Source organism: Dipodomys spectabilis, unplaced genomic scaffold (assembly GCF_019054845.1).
Source record: "Dipodomys spectabilis isolate Male_0828 unplaced genomic scaffold, ASM1905484v1 ptg000061l, whole genome shotgun sequence".
Lineage (NCBI taxonomy): Eukaryota > Metazoa > Chordata > Mammalia > Rodentia > Heteromyidae > Dipodomys > Dipodomys spectabilis.
The window spans coordinates 1,207,707-1,229,280 of NW_024870738.1; the positions used below are offsets into that span (position 1 = coordinate 1,207,707).

The window sequence follows — 21,574 nt, forward strand, 5'->3', positions numbered from 1 at the left end:
AGCTACCTGACATATATACAAATAGATGGGGCAGAGGAACAAGAAAAGAGAGTGATAATGTGTCAGGTAATATGTGTCTGCTCACGTATGCACATGCGCTGTGAGCCACATGGTCATTGTCTGAGCTGCTTCCTTTCTATCCTTGACTAGAACCACACTCCTCCTAGTTCTCTTTTCTCAAGAATAGCACTCAATGAGGGCATTCAATATTTCCTTAGAGAATTTTTAGTGATAACCAGTGATACTCAATTCTTCTACTGCTGTATTAATTGGTATATATTAAATTGCACACAGCAAGGGGTTTCATCATGACATGTTCATATATGAGTATATGTGATCATATTGAAAATGAAGCAAAAATAACAGTTGTAGCAACTAGTCCTGTAGTGTTATGTCACATGTTTAAACAGTGAATAACAATAAAGCACTGCATAATAGGATTTTGGCAATACACTTCCCAAACTAAACTTACGTCATATTTTATGCTGATAAATATAAAGCAAAATCTGATATATTTGGGGAAGAGGAGACTATCTCCTAGAATTTTCCTATTCAAAACCTAATGAAATATGTTCTGACTAGAAAGTATAGCAACTGGAACAACATAAGTAGTTTTAACCTTTTTCCCACAAATTAATTGCTTTTTGAAATAAGAAAGGCACTTTGCAAAGTTCTGAAAGTCTTGAAAAACAGGTTTGTGCTTGTCAAGTAATTAAACTAGAGAAATTAAGGAACTGGAACTATTTGGTATGAAAATTGTTTCCCAAACTAGTGTCAGTCTTGAATTTGATCCCCAATTGATTGTCTGTAACAATAAGAAATTCTGTAGGCACTGTTTAAATGGCAGGAGGTATACAGAAGTGTCACATGATATGTTGTATTATATCAAGGAAATTAAATATTATGTAGGACATGATTCACTCTGATAGGACCCAATTCATATTAACTATGAATCACGTTTTTTTATTGGGAAAGTAATTCAACTTTAAAAAAAAAAACTGTTCCTCTTTATTTTTAGATGGCCTAACCCAAGAGGTCACTTAAGAGTTTCCTGTTTTCCTTCTTTCACTCTTGGATTCAAGTGATGATCATTTTTCACATGTGCAGCTGTTAGGAATTCAACTGCTAATAGTCAATGGGAAGGAAATAATGTGAAGCAATTATAACCATGCTTGAGAGGACCAGCACCACTGACCTGCTCTGGTCCCTAGGGCACCCATGCGATGGCTCCAGTATTGACATGAACAAGGTTTTAAGCATGGAAAAAGATGCCTTTATTCTTTACTTTAGTCTAGTGTATCTTGCTTTTAAACAGCTAATCTACTTTATAAAAAGCAAACCTCTCTTGCTATAAAGCAGTCTGATACTTCTCCCCTTAGTGGGATGGGCAATGCCTTTTGTCTTCTTTTTTTCACTGTCAGTTCCTTGTATGGTAGGACAGGATACTGCCAAGCTTTCATTGAGTCTCAGTAGGTATCACTTGGTCTAACTAATGCCCTAGTGTACATTGCTCAATTCCTTCACTGGACCTTCCTTTCTTAGTCACATTCTTGCTTTTGGCTGTTTTACAAGCAATCTGAGCAATCAGGCACACACACACACACACACACACACACACACACACACACACCTCATACATATCTTGTGGAGAAATGCAAGTATTTATGTCCTTCTGCTCTGTTTTGCTTGAATAGGTACTTTCTAAAGAATCACTTAAAAGTTTACACTGTAAATTTTTTTTTTTTTTTTTTGTCGGTTGTGGGGCTTGAACTCTGGGCCTGGGCGCTGTCCCTCAGCTCTTCAGGTCAAGGCGAGCGCTCTACCACTTGAGCTACAGCACCACTTCCGGTTTTCTGGTGGTTTATTGGAGATAAGAGTCTCGTGGTCTCTCCTGCCCGGGCTGGCTTTGAACTGCGATCCTCAGATCTCAGCCTCCTGAGTAGCTAGGATTACAGGCGTGAGCCACCAGCGCCCGGCTACACTGTAAATCTTTAAAGTCCAATATCAATGTCATTTTCTGAGACTAAAACAATGTTCAAAGATAATACAATACTACTTATGTACCATCTACAATGTCATGTTTCCTGGTTTTGGTTAAATACATTACAAAATTATTAAAAGGAAAATTCCATAAATGAGAAATTGGTTTAGTTTTAAATGATTTTTATCACACTATATCATTATACTTGTTTTATTTTAGTATTGTTATTTTCAATCTCTTATTGTACATAATTTATAAATTAAACTTTATAATAGGTTTTTATCTGTATATGTTTATATGGGAAATCATATGCAACTGGATAGCCTTTTATTTCCAGTATTCAAGTAATAAATTATGCTTGATAGTTCTTTCTGCTTGCATAATCTGAGTTTAGAACTTACACATTGGAAGCTCATAAAAAAATTACTCACACTTGAAGTACCATTATAGACCAGTGGACTCAGACTCTGGAGTGAGGATCTAGGCACTAGGATTGTCTTTCACAGGTCTGGGGATGCAACCTTGTGCCTTGTACTTGCTAGACAAGTGCTTTGTCGCTAAGCTACACTCCTAGAGCTTGGGAATTAGAACTTTTAACTGTTTTATTGCACAGTTAGGAGTAGGAATCAGTGACACTTTCATCTCTTGATCTCCAACTAAAAGTATGAAAATATTCTGGTCAAGGGATGTGCTATTGGCCTCTGGTGAGCAGAGACCAAAGATGCTGCTAAACATCCCACAATGCACTGGACAATCTCTATCATAAAGATTTTTTTCAGTCTAAAGTGTCAGTAGAACCAAGGGAGAGAAACCCTACTCTATATGAAGTGAAACAATGGTTTTCCATTCCTAGACTTTATTTCCAAATATCCTCAACCAAATCCCATTTGTTTAAGCACTGTTCAAAGTACGTGCACAGAGACTAGTATCAATGATGCGGAGTCAGTCTTGTCTGACACTGATAATGACACATTTATTTTTTAATCCTAGATTTCATTTCTTTTTTAAATGAATTTTTAAGCAGAAATTCATTCTCTAAAAGAACTCCAAAATGAGACATATGTCTGTCCTCATTCAACACTCATTCATTATGTCACAAAATGAAAATACATTTAGACCACCACACATTCAGCAATCACGAGCAAGACCATCAAAAACAAGCCACAAAAAATGGAGTGCACAAATGGAGCCCAGGTGCCCATAATAACTAGAGAATATTAGTTAAAACTGACCACAAACACCTCTGAAAGACTGGCTGAAGTGTCAGTTCCCTAAATAGTCATGGAAGGAGACACAAAACAGTATGATGAGTGTCAGCAATTCCCAAAACATATGGGGCAAAAATCTAAGCATACTGTGATCTAACATAAAATTGCTGAGAGTGGCTCATCTTTAGTTAAACCATAAGCCTGAGATTGTTTCTTTCCAGTAGTCATGGTAGACAAATCCAAACGCTTTCTCGTCTAACTAGCCCTGCTTAACTGTCTGGATTTGCCAGACAGCTGGTTAGTGTTAGTGCTGCTGTCTGTGGCTACCCGACCCAGGGCCTCTTTATACATAGTTGATTGGCCAGAATAATTGGAACCATGAAGTTGGCTGAAATTACATGCTGCTCAAACCAGCTGAATTCATTAATTCAGTGCAGTGTACTCAAACATAGAAGAGCAGACCAAAACAGCTCTTAATGACATTCCATCATAGAAATATAGTTTACATAATAGAGTTGGAACATATAAATCTCTGCAATTTCAAAAAAAAATTTCTACCAAATCCACCCATTACATTCTGTTGCTTTAGTTATTTTGTCCTTTACCTTTGTCTTTGTTTTTCTCCTTTCCCAGGGAGTCCAGTTTCTTTCTCAAGGATTTCTTTCTCTTTTGTCCATCTGTAAAGATTTAAAGAATAAAAATAAACATACAAGTGTTATCTTACCTTATCAATAATTCCACTTGAGTATGAGTATGACTTTTCTTTTACTTCACTCAAAATTTGACTGTTTTTGTGTCAGTACTAGGGCTTGATCTCAGAGCCTGTAAACTGTCCCTTAGCTTTTTCATTCAAGGCTGCTGCTCTACCACTGAAGCCACAGCTCTACTTGTGTCTTTTTGGTGGTTGATTGGAGATATGAATCTCATGGACTTTCCTACCCAGGCTGACTTCAAACTGTGATCCTCAGCTCTTAGCTTCTTGAGTAGCTATGATTACAGGCATGAGGCCCTGGTGGCTGGCTCAAAATATGACATTTTAAACATTAGCTCCAAAAATGCATGAATATCCCTGATTCGGATAGTACCTATTCCTAGAATCTTTGCATATATCTTTATATTTTCTTTCAGCCATAGAAGGTATAGGAAAAGCTCTTCTAATTGCAATTTATCTTTAATATGCAGATAAGTTTAGTTATACTATTACTTAAGTCACTTCCTGTTCTCTAGGGGGACGTAAATCAACATCATCTTGAACTAATCTCTGTCACTGAGTCAGCAGTACATGCAGCTTTGCCATTCATGAACCAGGACTGTATAACTGGATATGAAAACAGATCTGTATGGGAAAATCCACAGAACTCAGGTCTAACTATTGCTGCACCACTTAGAAACTAGGTGACTTGGAACAAATCTTAGTTTCTTCATTTATAAAATAAGAATTTCTTGAGGGTGCTTGTAAAAATTAAATAAGTGAAGCAATGTGTGAAACATGCCTAGTGTAGAGCCTGACAAATATCCATAAATTCAGATCTATTTTTTGTGTGTGAGGGGTTTCATAGTATTCCATGGCATACCTGTACCATGACTTAATCATCTCTCCTAGTATTGAATCTCTTTCCAGGTAGCATCTGCATTTACAGCAAATGTTTAACTTACTAAATAATAAAGATACCACTCATAATGGTGGGCAGCTGCAATAAAATTCCTGGGATGTCATCATATAAATATTGACACTTATAATTGCCAGAATGTGTTTTGGCATCTGTCAGCCTAATGTGCGGGAGGTGTGAATCAGGAATCCATATTCTGATTAAATGATGGATGGAGATGCAGTCCATACCACAAGGTAAATTAGTTGAAAAGTTTAATAAGAATTGTTTTACAGGACACTTAAAAAGGTGATTCCACTAAATAAAATTTAAAACAGCCACAACAACAAGACTCTATATCAGCAAAAGACAGAATAAGCATTCTTCAAGCCAAATGAGCATTCCTAGTAGGACTGTAAAGACTCCCAACTCTTCTTCTGTGAATTTTTGGAGTCTAAAGAGCGTCCTGACAGGCACTCTTCATTTCCTCTTCCTTTTCAAAGACTTCAAACATGATTCTCTCTCCACAAAATGAAAACAGCAGGACTTTTCACTCTTGTCATAAAACGTGCACAGGGAGAATTATGTAAATCAGCTGTAGTGGGAAGAGCCCTTACTCACTTTCATCACTTGAATGTTCAAAAGTTGATCTAACTGCCCAAGATGGTTGTGACTTACTAGTTATGCATAAAGCAACACATACTAATTAGACAAGGTGTTCTCCCAACAGGACTGAAGGGTATTTTATTTTGTAATCAATGGTTTGTTCATTACCCATAAAAATCCTCCAATATGGCATTGTCCAAAAATAAATGTCCTGTTTACCTGACTTATATAACTGTGACCCCTCTGTACATCACTTTTATAACAATAAAAATTGAAAAATCATTCAATGCAGTAACAATTCTTTTCTTTTTGCTGTTCTGGGGTTTGAATTCAAGGCCTTGAATTTGGTAGACAGGTGCTATACCCTCCTTTTTGCTTGGATTATTTTTCAGGTAGGGTCTCATATTTTTGCCTAAGGCAAAGCCTCAGATGATGATTCTCTTACCTACAGCCTCCTGCATACCTGGGATGACAGATGTATGCCACTGCACCCAGTGTATTTGCTTAAACAGGGGGAGTATTGCTAACATTTTGCCCAGGCTGACTTAGGACTGTGATCCTTCCAGTTTCTGCCTCTTGAGTTGCTGAGATTATCGGCATGAACCACTATGCTAGTAATGGTAACCACATTTTATTTTCAAAACATAGTCTAATTTCTTAATTTAAATAGTTGGCTGAGCAGAGTAACTAAACCATCCGTTAAAGCTTAAGAGACTTTAAAAATAAATAATGGATAGAACCTAATATTTTAAATAAAATGTCAAAGAGACAAGATACATATACAACAGGGGATATTTTCTCCTAAAATAGAATGATTTTGAAACTTTTAAAATTCTGAGATATATCACAGAAAGATGAGCATAATGTAACTACAAACACATGGTTTAAAGACAAATTAGGAGGCCAAATCTTGTGCAGTCACCAGCCCAGTTCCCAGTTCAGATATATACTGTTGTTATTACTCTAAGAACCATCCATGTGCCTCCCTTCTTATCTCATATTATTTCCTCTTTTATGGGTTTTTTTTGTTGTTGTTGGTTATGGGGCTTGAACTCAGGGTCTGGGCACTGTCTCTGAGCCTCTTTGTGCTCAAGGGTAGTGCTCTACCACTTGAGCCATAGCACCCCTTCTGGTGTTTGAGAAGTTAATTGGAGAGAAGAGTCTCATGGAGACTTTTCTGCCCAGGCTGGCTTCCAACTATGATCCTCAGATCTCAGCCTCCTGAATAGCTATGATTACAGGCATGAGCCACCTGTGCCTGGCTCATGTTTGACTTTTGTAATAATCAACTGCTGACCTTTCTTTGTACTTTTGCCACCTCTAAAGAATATGGTTCTGCTTTTCCTGATATAGATGGAATCACACCGAAGGTACTCTTTTGCACAGCTTATACACAATGACAGATGATGTACAATAATTTGAAATGATGTAATGTTTTAGCATGCCATGTTTTTTCCTTTTCAAATCTTCAGGAACAAGACCAGAGCTGCACAATGAAACTGTGCATTCCCTCCTTTCTCCCTGGTGATCAAGCATGAGTCTACCTTGTGAGAAATCAAAAGCTTGCAGTTTGTGAAGGATGTCTCATCTTTTGTTTCCCCAGAGTCCAAAACACAGAATCAAGAAGCTGCTGTACCCTACAGAATAGCTTATGCTTAACTAGTTCCTGGGATACCTAGGATCACAGTGAGTGTGATAAATATAAATGTGAATTCATCTTTGTTTTCTGTGACAACAGAATATTACAAGCTAGGAAATTTAGAAACAATAAAAATCTATATGGCTGGCCAGGCACTGGTGGCTCATGCCTGTAATCTTAACTACTCAAGAGGCTGACATCTGAGAGTCGCAATTCAAAGCTAGCTTGGGCAGGAAAGTTCACCAGACTCTTGTCTCCAATGAATTATCAGAAATTTGGAAGTGGTGCTGTGGCTCAAGTGGCAGCACAAAGAGCTCAGGGACAGCGCCCAGGCCCTGACACCACCACCAACAAATTATATGGCTCATGGTTCTGGAAGCTGAAAAGTCCAAGACTGAGGGGGTTGAATCTTTTTCATGCTTTTTTTGTCAGTACATGGTGGTAAGTGTCATGTGGGTATGAGAGTGGAAAGCATGCAATTTATAGCCTTATGCTCTTTTATAATTGACATGAGTCCATTCACAAGATTGAAGATCTCATGAGTTAAAACACCTCCCATGAAGGCCCCACCTCCCAATACTGTTGCAAACACAATTAAATTTCCAACACATGCTCTTTGCGGACATATCAAACCATTAGTCTTTTAAAGAAATTCAAATTTTCCAACTATCAATGCCATAGAAATATTTCTATTTTATAAATGTTGATGGAGGTGCTTGCCAACTGCTTCCATGTTTTACATTGTCTCACCAACAATGTGACCATTCACTAGGATGTAGCACTCCATTTTTAAAACATTTGTTTCTCTTTCTCCAGACAAAGTACCCTGATGCAGAATCATGCTTCACAGGCTTTTAAAAGAAATTACTGGTCCTGGGGCTTGAACTCGGGGCCTAGGTGCTGTCTGTGAACTTATTTGCTCAAGGCAGACACTCTACCACTTGAGCTACAGTTCCACTTTTGGCTTTTTGGTGGTTAATTGAAGTTGCACAGACTTTCCTACTTGAACTGGCTTCGAACTGTGATCTTCGGATCTCAGCCACCTGAGTAGCTAGGATTAGAGGTGTGATTTACTGGTGCCCAGCTAAAAGATCTCTTTTCAACAGTCTTAAGCTAGGAGGTAGGGTCTCGTGAGAGGAAGCTGGCTCCTGCGACCTGCTTTCTGAGAACAGTCCCTTGAAGACATGTTCTCTGCCTCTTGTGTCTGTCATGAGATAAGTCACGTAGCTACACTATAGGTTTCCTGTTGTCCTGTTTCCCTTCACTACACATGGGCCCAGACACAATGGGGCCAAGTGACCATGGACCAGAGCCTCAAAAGCCATCAGCCTAAATAAATCGTTTCTTCTTTGTTGTCCCAGGTATTTTTGTGACAGTTATGGAAACTCACTCAGGGGAAGCTGTCACATGCACTGAGTAATGAGGATGAAGAAAGAATCACTAAATGTCTGCTGGGACCAAAGCCTTCTTCTGATGTTACCATAGACATAGTCAAGGAGCCAGAACAGTGGCTAGAAAAGGGTTACATTCAGCTCTGCATTGTTCACTGCTGTTCCATGGAGACAATCACTTATAAAAACCTGAGCCCCAGTGGGCACTAGTGGCTTATATCTGTAATCCTAGCTGTTCATGAGCTGAGAAATGAGGGGCATGAGTCCACACCAGCCCAGGCAGGAAAGTCCGTGAGACTCTTTTCTCCAGTTAACTACCAAAGGAAAGCTGTGGCTCAAGTGGTAGAGCACTAATACTGAGCAAAAAAAACTTAGGGACAGTGCCCAGGCTCTCTGTTCAAGCCCTGGTACCGGCAAAACAAAACAAAATTGAGCCCCAATGCAAAATCTTGATGAATTGACATACATACTTGGATTTTTGGCCTCAGGCCAGCATAGGCCACAGTGCCCATTTATGTGGGGCAGGTCTTACAGTTTCCAGCACCATTTTGAGCCTAAAAAGAAGGTTCTAGCCCATTCAAATGTTAAAAAAAAAAATAACCCTGCTGAGGGAAGTTTGAAGGAATGTCCTTTGGCACCATCTTTCCTATTACGCAGCCACAGCTGGCCCACTATTTACTTGACCAGAAAAACAGATTCTAAGAGAAAGCAAACCAAAGGAATTCATAGGCAATGAGAGGAGCTCAGTGGAATAGTGAGGAAAATTGGATAAAAAGGAAGTGTATGGCAAGTAGCCCTCTAGAAAAAAGCACATATTCTGTGCCAGGGCTTCTCTGCTTGGGCACTCACTAGTGACATGGGAAGCCAGATAAGGCTCTATCTTGGCCAACTCTCCTGTACGTTGTAGGATACTTAGCAGCATCTCTTGTCTCTGTCTACTACATGCAGCGCACCTTCCACCTGCCCCCCCCCCCCCGCCATGTTGTATAACCAGTAATGTCTCTGGTCGTTACCAAATGTCCCCAGAGGGCAAACTTATGCCTGAGAATCACTGGGCACTGGTGGCTCATGCCTGTAAACCTAGCTACTCAGGAGGCTGACATCTGAGAATGTTGGTTTGTCACCAGCCCCGACAGGAAATCCGTGAGACTCATCTCCATTTAATCACAGAAAAAGCTGGAAGTAAAAGTGTGGCTTGAGTAAAAGGAGCCCAGGGGCAGTGCCCAGGCCCAGAGTTCAAGCCCCAGGACTGGCAAGAAAAAGCATAAGTCTATCTAGAGGGAAGCTGTGGTCCAAATCACATGAATGTGAAGCAGATTTGACTTTTCCCTTTGTTACCAAGCTCAAGTGATACACAGTCTCAAAGAGGAAAATGCTTACAAGTTATTAAGCCTTTAGATACTAGGTTGAATTGGGGACAAAATAATAATTTCCCTTAATGTATGAAGAAATATGATTCTACCTACAGTATTTTTTTCTTCCAATTTCCTAGGACTCCAGAGGTGGAAAATAAAGTGAGTGACTTGCTTAAAGAGAATTCAAGCCCAAATGGGCCCTTCCATCTATTCAACCTTGGATTTCAGTGTATGCATATGTATATGTATGTGTGTTTGTGTGTGTGTGTATGTGTGTGTACATGTAAGTGACATCCCCTTCAAGAGTTCTTTCATCTTACAGATGGCTGCTTTTTAACTAAATCTAGAGTTTATCGAAGTTTCCATGTCTATACACTTTCTCCTTAGCAGTTTCTTCTATAAATTGTAACTGAGATATGAAGGTAAGTAGGAACATGGTAACCAAGTTGTTTGCCTTGATATGAATCCCATTGAATTACACATTGTGGTTTTTGTTTTATTTTTTTAAAAGTCCTGCTAGTACCTTAGGAGCTCCGATTTCCATAATCTGTTTCTAAAGATTCCTACATCTCCCTGGGAAAGGAAATATTCTATTGTATTCTTAAGCAATAGAGATGGCTCTCTTTAGAGCTGAGCTCCCCAAAGTACTTGTGAAATGTACTAATCGCTACAGTTTACATGTTAAAGTGGTGGTAAAATTAACAAAGTTGTGGTCAGAAAATAAGAACATTCTGTGAGTTTTTCACTGCTTTCCTGGGAGTCAGCTCTTGGAGGTCATCATGCTTTTAGCTCAATTAAACACTAAAACAAAAAAACAAAACAAAACAAAACAACGGTTTCAGTGCTGTGTAAATTATTTTGGCAGGGCAATTAATTCTAAATTTTTTTCTTAGGGCTATTCAAGAAAAGAAAAAACCACCAACCCTCATGAATTCTTGAATCTCAAAGCAAGTGTTTTCCTAGTATAGAAAATCATTACGCGATTTGATTTGTTAGACATCTCCTCATTCGGTCAAAACGTGAGGTCAGGGAAGCTCATCTCATGGTTTGGATTCCATGGGTTTAAAAGCTCAACTCTGGTTTTTCCTTGACCAGGCGTTCTTTATAATCACTGCTTAATATAACAACTGGTCGTGATCAAATTATGCTCCAGAAGAATCTGTTACTTGTCATTTTTTGTCCAACTTTAAATTCTTTGAGTTAAAAGATTGTTTTCTGAAAAGCTTCTGATCACATGTTTCGAGAGGGCAGCACTGCAGCTATCTTTTCATAAGCTAAATGCTGGCCTCTCCTTTCCTAGCCTTTCAGCCATCTGATTATATCTGTCTCACACAATCCCTAAATGGAAAACAATATTCTTTAACTTGGTGAAGGTATCCTGTGTTTGCAGGGACAGGAGTTTCCAAATACAAAAACTGAAAAGAAAGGCTTTTGGTGCCATTTACTTAGGCTATATCTCTTTTCTTCAGTGTAAAGGAAGAAAGAAGGTAAGTAGAGAAATAAAAAAGATTTAAAAATACCTTGTATCATTCTCCCTCCCCCAGAATTATAAAAAAATGATGGTTTCATCATTACTTATTATAAAGCTAAGGTTTGTAGTTCAAGTTGAAAAGGTGAAGTCAGACAATTGTGTATATGTATCTACTTTGGGGGTGATTTTTGATCAATGTAAAAGGCTAGTCTTACCTACTTTGTTTATAATGAACAATGAAGAAAGCAATCAAATACCTTTAAGCCATCAACTTTAAGTGTTAGTCACTCCTAAACATGTCTCCCAGTTGCTCCCATGAAAATAATTCCCTCAGATTCAGAAACTGGTCTGATGAGGCAATTAGATGAAAACTATTTAGGCATTACATTCTTCCCTTTTCCTTCCTTGTTCTTTACTGTCCTTTGGGCCAGTGGAAACAATCCTATATGATATAGGAGAAAAATGTGCTATGATTGAATTTAATGTGCTCCATTCTGTTTCTAAGATACTTATTGAATAGCAGACACATGCAAGGCAGTGTGATAAGACAAAGCTGAATAAATATAAGGATGGATATAAGAATGAATATATAAGAATAATACAAATAAAGATAAAAAGAATGTAAGAATAATTTCTACCCTATCATTTGTATTCAATGCCAGAAGTTGAAATTGTTATTACATACATCAGTATTTTCTAATCCAAATCCATCTCTATGCTGCTCCACTTCACTCACCCATCCCAATTCTTCTTTGTCCTATTTTCTTGTGTGCTCAGTCTCTGGGTAGTCATGTACTGGAAGCTGAGCCTTCATCCCAGCTTCAGAAAAGGACTCTGATTTCAAACCAATTCCACCCTTTATTTCCATACGCCAATATTTCTTTGGGCACTAGCTTTGTAACTCTAGGGAATGTAAAGAGAAGAAGAAAGACCAGGAGGGCACATGTAAAGTCTTCTCTACGAACAAGATGCTTGCTAGCCAGATTTGGCGGGATACAACTGAAATTCCCAGCTGCTCAGGAGGTAGAGGCATGAGGATTGTCGTTCCAAGTGAGCCCAGATAAAGTTGATGTTATCTCAAAAATGAAATAATAATACTTACAAAAGAGCTGAGAAATAGTTCAAGTGGTAGACCACTGAGCCCCTGGATTTTCAAAAAAAACAAGCTTGAAAGAGTTATTGTTCTTCTCTGCTGCTGTAGGAACAGTAATGACAAGATCTACTATAGCCACTCTAATCACGAGGGAACCAGCCAAAGGACAAAGTGACCCACTAATGACAGCATAGAAAAAAGAAGGGAAGGCATTGAAATAATGAGCCACAGAACCCACCTAACTCTGTTTGCTCAATTGCCTTGATAATAGCTATGTATTGCTCCATCATAGTAATATTATTCTTTAAAATCAAGGGTTGGTCAAGTTTTCTACAGTTCTATACAGTAAATATTTTCAGTTTTGTGAGCCATATGTTGTCTGTTAAAACTATTCTGCTCTGCCTTTGAAACACTATGAAGAAACTACATCAAATACAGAAATAAGTGGACATAGATGACTGAGTGTGTGTGTGTGTGTGTGTGTGTGTGTGTGTGTGTGTGTGTGTGTGTGTGTGTGTGTGTGTTGCTGGCAGTTTGAACTCTGGGCCTTAAGCTCACTTGGCATTGCTCACATGGCTGGAACTATGTAACTTAAGCCACTTCTCCAACTTGGCTTTTTATTTATTTTTGAAAAATTTTAAATGATCCTTGAGTAGTTGTACAAAGGAGTTTCAACTCAATCTATCAGTTTGTGAGTTCAATGCATCTTCATCAATGCTACCTCTACCATCCTTCCCCTCCATCTCTCCCAACCCAAACCATCAGCCTGACTTTTTTGCTGGGTATTTTGGGGACAAATTGTAGACTTCCCTTCCAGTCTGGCTTCCAATGGAGATCCTCCAGCTTGCAGCCTCCTGAGTAGTTAGGATTACAGGTGTGAGCCACCAGTGCCAAGCAACATAGATGAGTTCTTTTGATGAGTTTTAATAGTAAAATTCTCTTTCTAACATCAAGAAGCAGGCTGAGTTTATTCCAGGAGCTTTAGGTTGCTACTTCTTTCTGAAAACTCCTTAATCTATTTTCCAGAGTTTTCCATTTGTAATCATTTTGTATACACCCACTAATCAAGTGTTTAAATAATCTCGAGGGCATTGACTGAAAATTGTGCAAGTTCAATACAAAAATGGCTTAATTAACTTATCTTCTTATTTTCTAAGGAGGCCAGAGGTAAGCCAGTTCTATGGTTCATTAATTCAGTGATTTTCCATCTTTTTTCTCTGTTATCATCAATGGGTCACTTTGTCCTTTGGCTGGTTCTCTCATGATTACAGAGTTGCTATAATAACAGCTCTTGGCATTACTGCTGCTACAGCAGTCTTAAGACTCAGAAAAGAGATTACTCCTGCAAATAATCTGCAAAGTCTGATTGGTTCAAGAGTCATACAGCATTTAATCACTTTTGCAGCACTGGGGTTTGAACTGATGCAACAACAGCAGAGTGATGTCTCCAGCCCTGGTTTTTACTGGTCATTTTTAAAAATGGGGTCTATTTTAGGCTTCCCATTGTTTCTGGGGTAACGGGGGCCTGCAATGTAACCATCTCTCTTGGAGATGGAGTCTCATGGAATTTTCTGCCCTGGTTGGTGTGGAAGCAAGATTCTCCAGTTCTTAGCCCCCAAAGTGACTTAGGAGTACAAGTGGTGCCGGCCACTGTATCCATCTAAGGGTGAAGGAAGGGTCTGTGAGCTTTACTTTCTGGAAGCCTACAACATGCTTCTCTCATTCTCCATCTCCTTAATAGCTGGATTATAGATGTGAGTCACTGGTGCCTGGCTTTGCTTTTCGTGTGTGTGTGTGTGTGTGTGTGTATGTGTGCCCGCGCCAGTCCTGAGCTTGAACTCAGGTCCTGGGCACTGTCCCTGAGCATTTCTGCTCAAGGCGAGGGCTCTACCACTTGAGCCATCACCCCATTTCCAGCTTTTTTGGTGGTTAATTGGAGATTAAAGTCTCATGGACTTTCCTGCCCCGCTAGCTTTGAACTACAATCCTCAGACCTCAGCCTCCTGAGTAGCTAGGATTATAGACTTAAGCCACCAGCACCTAGCTGGTGCCTAGCTTTTAAATGTTCAATTAATACTTATTATTTTACCCATGGAGAAACCCAGAAAAGGATTCAAAATTGAAAGCTTCTGCTCATATTTCAAGGATAGGACTTTCTTTGTGATTATCAAGTTTACTTTGAGTTGTCTAGCTCAACAAGGAGAACAGGGCAGTCTTGAAATCCTTGAAAGATGTCAAAAATCAAGCGATAGAGCACTCGCCTTGAGCTGAAAAGCACAGGGCCAGCACCCAAGCCCAGAGTTCAAGCCTCATGACCACCCCAAAAGATATTTTAAAAACTACAATGACAAAAGGTTTGTCTAAGATGCCAAAGCCTTGCAATAGCTGTTGTTGTTATACTGTGTGTGTGAGAGAGAGAAAGAGAGAGAGAGAGAGAGAGAGAGAGAGAGAGAGAGAGAGAGAGAGCGAGAGAGCGCAAATGTGAGCAGTACAGACAAGGTGCTGATAGAAAAAGGTATATTCTGAGAATATAAAAGAAGGCATTTCTGAATACTGAGGCATAAAGCTTGTGGCTTAAAGAATCATGCACCTGTATGGTGCCAGTTCTGAGTAGCACACGGCTGAGAACTATACATGTGAAAGTCCTGAGCTGATTAGGAAAGCATATAAGGAGAAAATTAGAAAAGTACTTATGGGAAGATCACTGTGTTCATCTTGGCCTTTACTGAGGTAGGTGGATGAAGCAGCTTCCATCTTAAAGTATCCCCAAAGTTAACTTGGATAGATAATATCCATTGCTCTATCTTATTTGTCTTTTCTCTATCAACTGACATGGAACGCTTTGAAGACATGGTCTACTGTTGACCTGGTTGTATCCTCCATTACAGCTAAAATGTAAAGTAAAACACATATGTCTTTTCTGGGCTGCATATCCAGGTTGGTGTTAGTAAAGAAAGTAATGCAACAGCCCAGAAAGCCCTGTAGGGGTCCATCCTAGAGTTTGGCTGCAGATGGACAGGCATTAACCAGATGGGTATAGTTCTATCCTTAGGTTCATTTCCATAGCCAGAGAGAAACAGAAGCTCCTGTCCTACCAAGGCTTTCAGAGCCACTGTAAAGAACAAGTAAACATTTTCCATACTCATATTTTTGTTTCTTTTCTTGATTGCCTAGTTTTCATTTGAGCTGCCTCCTAAGACTGCGTTATCAACCTGCAAGTAATAATGTAATGGTGAATCAAGTCAGCAGAATCTGACAAATACTAAAAAGAGAAATAGAGCAAAGAAGAGAATAGAAGAAGGTATTATAGAGAATATCAAAGTATATCTCTGATAAGGAGGTACACTTAGTTCCTTAACAGAGATAAGTGTTTGGTTCATTTTTCCAAGGCTGAGAATGTAAAATATATTCCTCACTGTCAGTCTTCAAAAGAGGTTGTCAAAAATAATTTCTTCTTTTCTGTGAAAGAGTACTATAAATAGCTTCAATAGTGAGATCAGTATGTCTTGGACTCATTATCCACCCACCTCTTTTCCTTGGAGTGCTAGGATTACTGTGTGTTCCATCATGCCTGGTCCCCTAACTTCTTTTATTCAACATGCAATCATTGCTTTGGATACTATGTTAGTTTCTCACCACTGCTATTACAAATGACCACAAACTTAGTGACAAACAATTCAAATTTATGATCTTACAGCTGTTCAGGTAAAAGTCTGAAATAGGTCTCCCTGTGCTAAAATCAAGGCATGTGTTTCTTTTTGGAGACACCAGGAGAGAATCTGTTCCTTTTACCCTTGTAACTTCTATAGACCACTTGCTTTCCTTGACTTGTGGCCTATTCCTTCGATCTTCAAAGCAAACAGCCTTGTATCTAACTGGCCATACTTCATTAATCACATCCTTCTCTGACTGTAAGCTAGGAAAGTCTCTCTACTTGTAACTATCTACACACTTAGTTTGGGTTTTCTCAGAAAATCCATAATGCCGGGCTCCGGGGGCTCATACCTGTAATCCTAGCTACTCAGGAGGCTGAGATCTGAGGATCCTGATTCAAAGCCAGCCCAGGCAAGAAAGACCATGAGACTCTTATCTCCAATAAACCATCAGAAAGCTGGAAGTGGAGCTGTGGTTCAAGTGGTAGAGTGTTTGCTTTGAGCTGAAGAGCTGAGGGACAGCGCCCAGGCCCAGAGTTCAAGCCCCATGACCAAAAAAAAAAAAGAAAGAAAGACAAAGAAAATCCAGGATGTTCTCCCATCCCAATGATCTTAATTGATCACATTCACTAAGTTCAATTTGCTATGTGAAATAATATATTCACAGGCTCAAAGGATTAGGATGTGGCTGTCTTGTGTGTGGGGGGAAGGTGTCATTATTATGCTGACCACAGACATGTCCTTCTCACTCTCTTCATTAAACTCAACTAGAAAATTCTAACTAGGGCTAAGGAATTCAAAGTACAAAATGAAATGTTTTGTTTTAACAGTTCTGAATTGCTGGGAGGTTCATTTTGCATTTTAAATTTCTAGTTACTAACCCCAGATGGACTTCTGGCTGCCCTGAAATCCTGCAACATTGCTAGTTCATTAGATTCCTTCTTTTCTATTCTTCTTCTCTTTCCTCAAATTTTCAGGCCTTCTTCCCTATCTTTACTTCTAACTGATGAAATGCTTCCTAGTTTACTGGGATGGAAAATCAAAGTACAGTGACATGTCACACAATCTTCCACCATCTTGTAATTCACCGGTACCTGTGCCCGTCTATCTGATATCTATTATTATAGCTCCAGAAAATACAAAACTTTTCACGCGTACTTTGGATTCACTGCTGTAGTCCATTTTGGGAAATCACCTCACTGACATCCCAACCCTCCAGACCACAATTCTCTATGTGTTGAATCCTGATAGCTAATGACTATGCTATATCACCCTTCTGAGCCCTGGAAACGCCAGTCACATGGAAGGAGAGGGCTGGCTGGGTATATATCCATAAAGAAACCTGTATAATTTTTTTTTTTGGATCTGGTCGTGGGGCCTGAACTCTGGGCCTGGGCACTGTCCCTCAGCTCTTCAGCTCAAGGCTAGCACTCTACCACTTGAGCCACAGCACCACTTTCGGCTTTTTTCTTTTTGCTTATGTGGTACTGAGGAATAGAACCCAAGGCCTCATGCATGCAAGGCAAGTGCTCTACCACTGAGCCACCTTCCCAGCCCTGTATAATTATTTTTTTAAGTGACAGCAAACAGAAATGTGAACTTATCTTTCCATTTTCACTTTATCTATTATATCATTGAATATGGTATTATTATATCTTTAGTTCGAGGCCTTGGCTACTATATCTATATCTACATCTATAGTTTATATGTAATGTACATATATAAATTTTCCTGGGAAAATATTTGTGTGAGTAGTCTGACAATGTTTAAAACCTCTACTTGCGCGGCGCGGGGGGGGGGGGGGGGGAAGGGGCGGTTACATAAGATTAAGTGGCCACATTCAACCCAGCGCTACTGTCATAGCACTTGGCACAGGCCACATATTCAAAATATGTCAATAAATGTTCCACAATTATATTAACCTCCCCCCGAAAATAGCTTTGGAAACTCTTGGGGTATGTCCTATTTTTTTTCACCCAGCCACCCAATTCCTTCTGTCCTCCGTAAGTGAGAAAATGTATGTGGAAATCATTACTTCCCATTTTGCTAGAAACTATCCAAAATAACACTTATGATACAAAAGTGTCTTCTAACAGCTTAATAGTGTGAATCTTTCTCTTGAAGGTGCTTGGAACCACACAATCTCAGAAAAATGCAATGAAAATGGAACCTCTAGCAGACAGCCTTTAGAACATTCTGGGAAGATTCTGGGAAGGAGTGGGGAGGGGAGGAGAGGGTGAGAATATTGAAAGGGGCGACATCAATCAAGATATATCATATTCATAAGCTGCTTTGTTAAATGGCAACTCCTGTGTACTACTATTTCAAGATAATAAAAAATAAAATCATTATCATAAAAATTATTCAATGTGCTTTCTAAGAGAAGCCAAAACAGGAAATGATCAAACTATTTGGATTTTTAAAAGCAAAGCTACTAAGCATATCTATTCACTGAAAGCTTATCTGATATACCTTCAATCCAGGTTTTAGAAACTTTTCAAGGTCACAATTCATTTCAATATGAATTGGGTTTGCCAATATCTGCAATTTGTTCACAATGGAAAGAACGTCTACTTTCAAGACAAGGATACAGGGCCCTAGAAGTTAAGGTGCATGAATGACCCTGTGAGCTAATTGTGAGGAAGTGACAGGCTTTCTCTCTGCCCTGCAAGCCAATCAGAAGCAGGTGAGGGAGGAGAGCTGCCCTCGAATGAAACTCACGCAATCTGGCAAGTTTTTACAACTGCCCAAGTGATTTTTTTTCCTAGCCTTCATGCTCGGGGCATCTAGCTATTAGACATTTGCTGTTCCTTCTCTGCTTTCCTTTTAAGTTGCAATCACACTGGTCAGTTCTACCACTGGTAGGCAGATATACTGTATTAGTATAGCAATATATGTGTTCATTCTGCTTTACATTTGCCTTCTGTTACACATTAATACAAAACATAAAGTGTCTTGATGATAGTGACAGTCACAGACTGCTATGGATTTAAATAATTCCAATGCATTCTTCTTATGTTTATGGGAATCAGGATCTGTGTGAAAGTATCAGCTAAGTAGGTGTGCTGTGCTCCAGTGGGACAATGGTGAAGCTCAGCTTATGTGCACCTGGTGAAAAAAAATCATACAAGGGGAGTTACCTGCCAGAAAATGTTCCATTCGGAGTTTGCATGAGACCAAAGGAAACGTTAGCAGAATGGTAAACAGTCTCTTCAAATGTTGATTTTGAAATCAAATAAAGACAGATAGCACTTTTTTCTAACCCTTTAAATTGAACCCTCTAAAAGGTCTTTCCCGCTGCTTACTATGAAGCCATATAGACTGGTTGATATGCATGGATTCCCTGAGTGATAGAGCGAGAATGAGAGTAAGAGCGAGCGAGCGAGAGAGAGAGAGACAGAGAGAGAGAGAGAGAGAGAGAGAGAGAGCACATGTGTGCCAGCATGAGGGATTAAACTCAGAGCCTGAGCACTGTCCTTTAGCACTCAAGGCTAGCACTCTACTATTTGAGTCACAGCTCCATTTCCAGCTTTTTGCTGGTTTCATGGACTTTCTTCCCCAGGCTGGCTTGTGATCCTCAGATCTCAGCCTCCTGAGTAGCTAGGTTAATAGATATAAGCTGCTGATTCCTGGTAAGTTGGTTGTTGTGAAGCTATGGAAACTGTTGAATTATATATGGCTTCCCTTTTCATACCCCAAGTTGACCTTCCTTTTGGCAAATGTGTTAGCTGACATGCAAATTGTCCTGCTTGGCTATGTCTTTCAAAATGGACATAAATGCCAGGCAATGACCAAGAAGCTAGTGTTTCCTTCCTGTGTTATTATGAGGTGTGGGGAGGCCGTACAAAGCGTGCAGTGTTCCCCAGTAGAAAGGCAGACAGGCACATGGGACCTTACCTTTGGGAATGGTGATCTGACAGCTCAGGTCACAGTCCTGCTGTAACTGATAAAAAGCCACTTCCTGAAGCCGGGCCCGTTCCAGCTCTGAGAGACTCTGGATGGGCACTGACCTCAGCCGCACACTTCGGCCTGACATGCTGTTCCAGGTGAAGTCACCCTGAGGGCCAAGGGAAAAACAACAGTTACACAGCTGGCCTGCCTCTCACAAACCTCATCCTCTCTCTTAGTCAACAGTCAAAGCCACGGATTTCCTAGACACTTACAAAAATTAAATTTCATGTAGCTGCCGCATCACATGATCTTTTCTGATGATGCATACATAAATACATAGGCTGAAGAAAACTGCTTAGAAAGTGGCAGCAAAGATTTGACTTCCTCTTTTTTTTAACAGGAACACATAGAACTTTTAAAAATTTTTGCATGGCAGTAACAGGGAAAACTCTGTTTACTGCTCATTGCTGTTGTGCGTATGAGCTATAAAAGCGCAAATGCACTTTCAGAGGCTACTCTGCACCAGAGGCTGGCCCACAACCTTTTGAGCGAATACATACAATGACATGATGAAGGAATCAATATTTTTGCCCAATTTTACATAATATTCAAGGAAGAATAGCACTGTATAAAAAATATGATTTCAGGAACTCCTGTAGGCACCAAATGTTTTATTGAAATAGTTTACTAAACTTATTTTAATAACAATGATATTTTCATATCCTTTACACACATGGTTCTGGGTACTTTGAATCATCTCTAGATTATTTTTAATACTTAACAGAATGTAAACTGCTTATGGAATAACTATATAAAAAGTGCTTGAAAGCTGCTTTTGCTCAAAAGGATTAACTTCTTATCTAGGCCCATGAATGAACTAAAACCTATACCTCCCTGTGTCCATTGGGTATCTAAGTTTCATCGAAGGCATTCACCTTGCAATCATATTGAACTCTCAGAAGAGCAGGACTTATTAATACTATGTTTACAAAGAGGGATAGAGGAAACTACCCTATAGGAAAGGAACATCAGCACCAGCAATAACAACTTCTCAGGAACCCCTCCCAAATTAAAGATGGAAATAATGCTCACACTTGTGACTAGGTCTGCTTAATTATGAATTACTGCCCCCTCCCTAATTCTTTGTCTATTTAAATCTAAACCTCATGACCATGTTCTTAAAATGGCCGAAGTACTATCTATCCATGGCTTCCTGTGCTAGTTAATAAATCTCCTTTTCCTTCCCTTCACCATTACTGGCACTTTACTTGGTATATAGGGCCAAATGGGCAGACTTGACATGTGAGAGCCCAGGAGTTGGGCCTGGGGTCTAAAACTCCAGTGTGCATGACAAGATGGTTCAATATAGATGTTGGTGTGTGTGTGTGTGTGTGTGTGTGTGTGTGTGTATGTGTGTGTGTATATGAATGCACATGCTCGTGCGTGTGCACCTGTTATGAGGCTGAACTCAGAGCCTGGGTGCTGTCTGTGAGCTTTTTGGTTCAAGGCTAACATTCTACCATTTGAGCCACAGCTCCATTTCCATGGTGGTTAATTGAAGATAAGAGTCTGATGGATTTTCCTGTATGGGCTAGGTTCAAACTACAATCCTCAGATCTCAGCCTCCTGAATAGCTAGCATTAGAAATGTGAGCCACCGATGCCCAGCTAGATGTTAACTTTTAATTGGGAGAACTT

General features: G+C 39.6%; 1 protein-coding gene across 2 annotated transcripts in view; it reads right to left on the reverse strand.

Moving 5' to 3' along the window:
- Positions 1–21,574, reverse strand: part of Arhgap6 (Rho GTPase activating protein 6) — a 434,012-nt gene that overhangs the window by 59,975 nt on the left and 352,463 nt on the right. For both annotated transcript variants that reach the window (XM_042680437.1, XM_042680438.1), the window contains exons 2-3: positions 19,884–20,043; positions 3,795–3,866 (exon numbers count right to left, since the gene is read on the reverse strand). In XM_042680437.1, the coding sequence (XP_042536371.1) occupies positions 3,795–3,866; positions 19,884–20,043 (232 nt within the window). The remainder of the gene's footprint in view (positions 1–3,794; positions 3,867–19,883; positions 20,044–21,574) is intronic.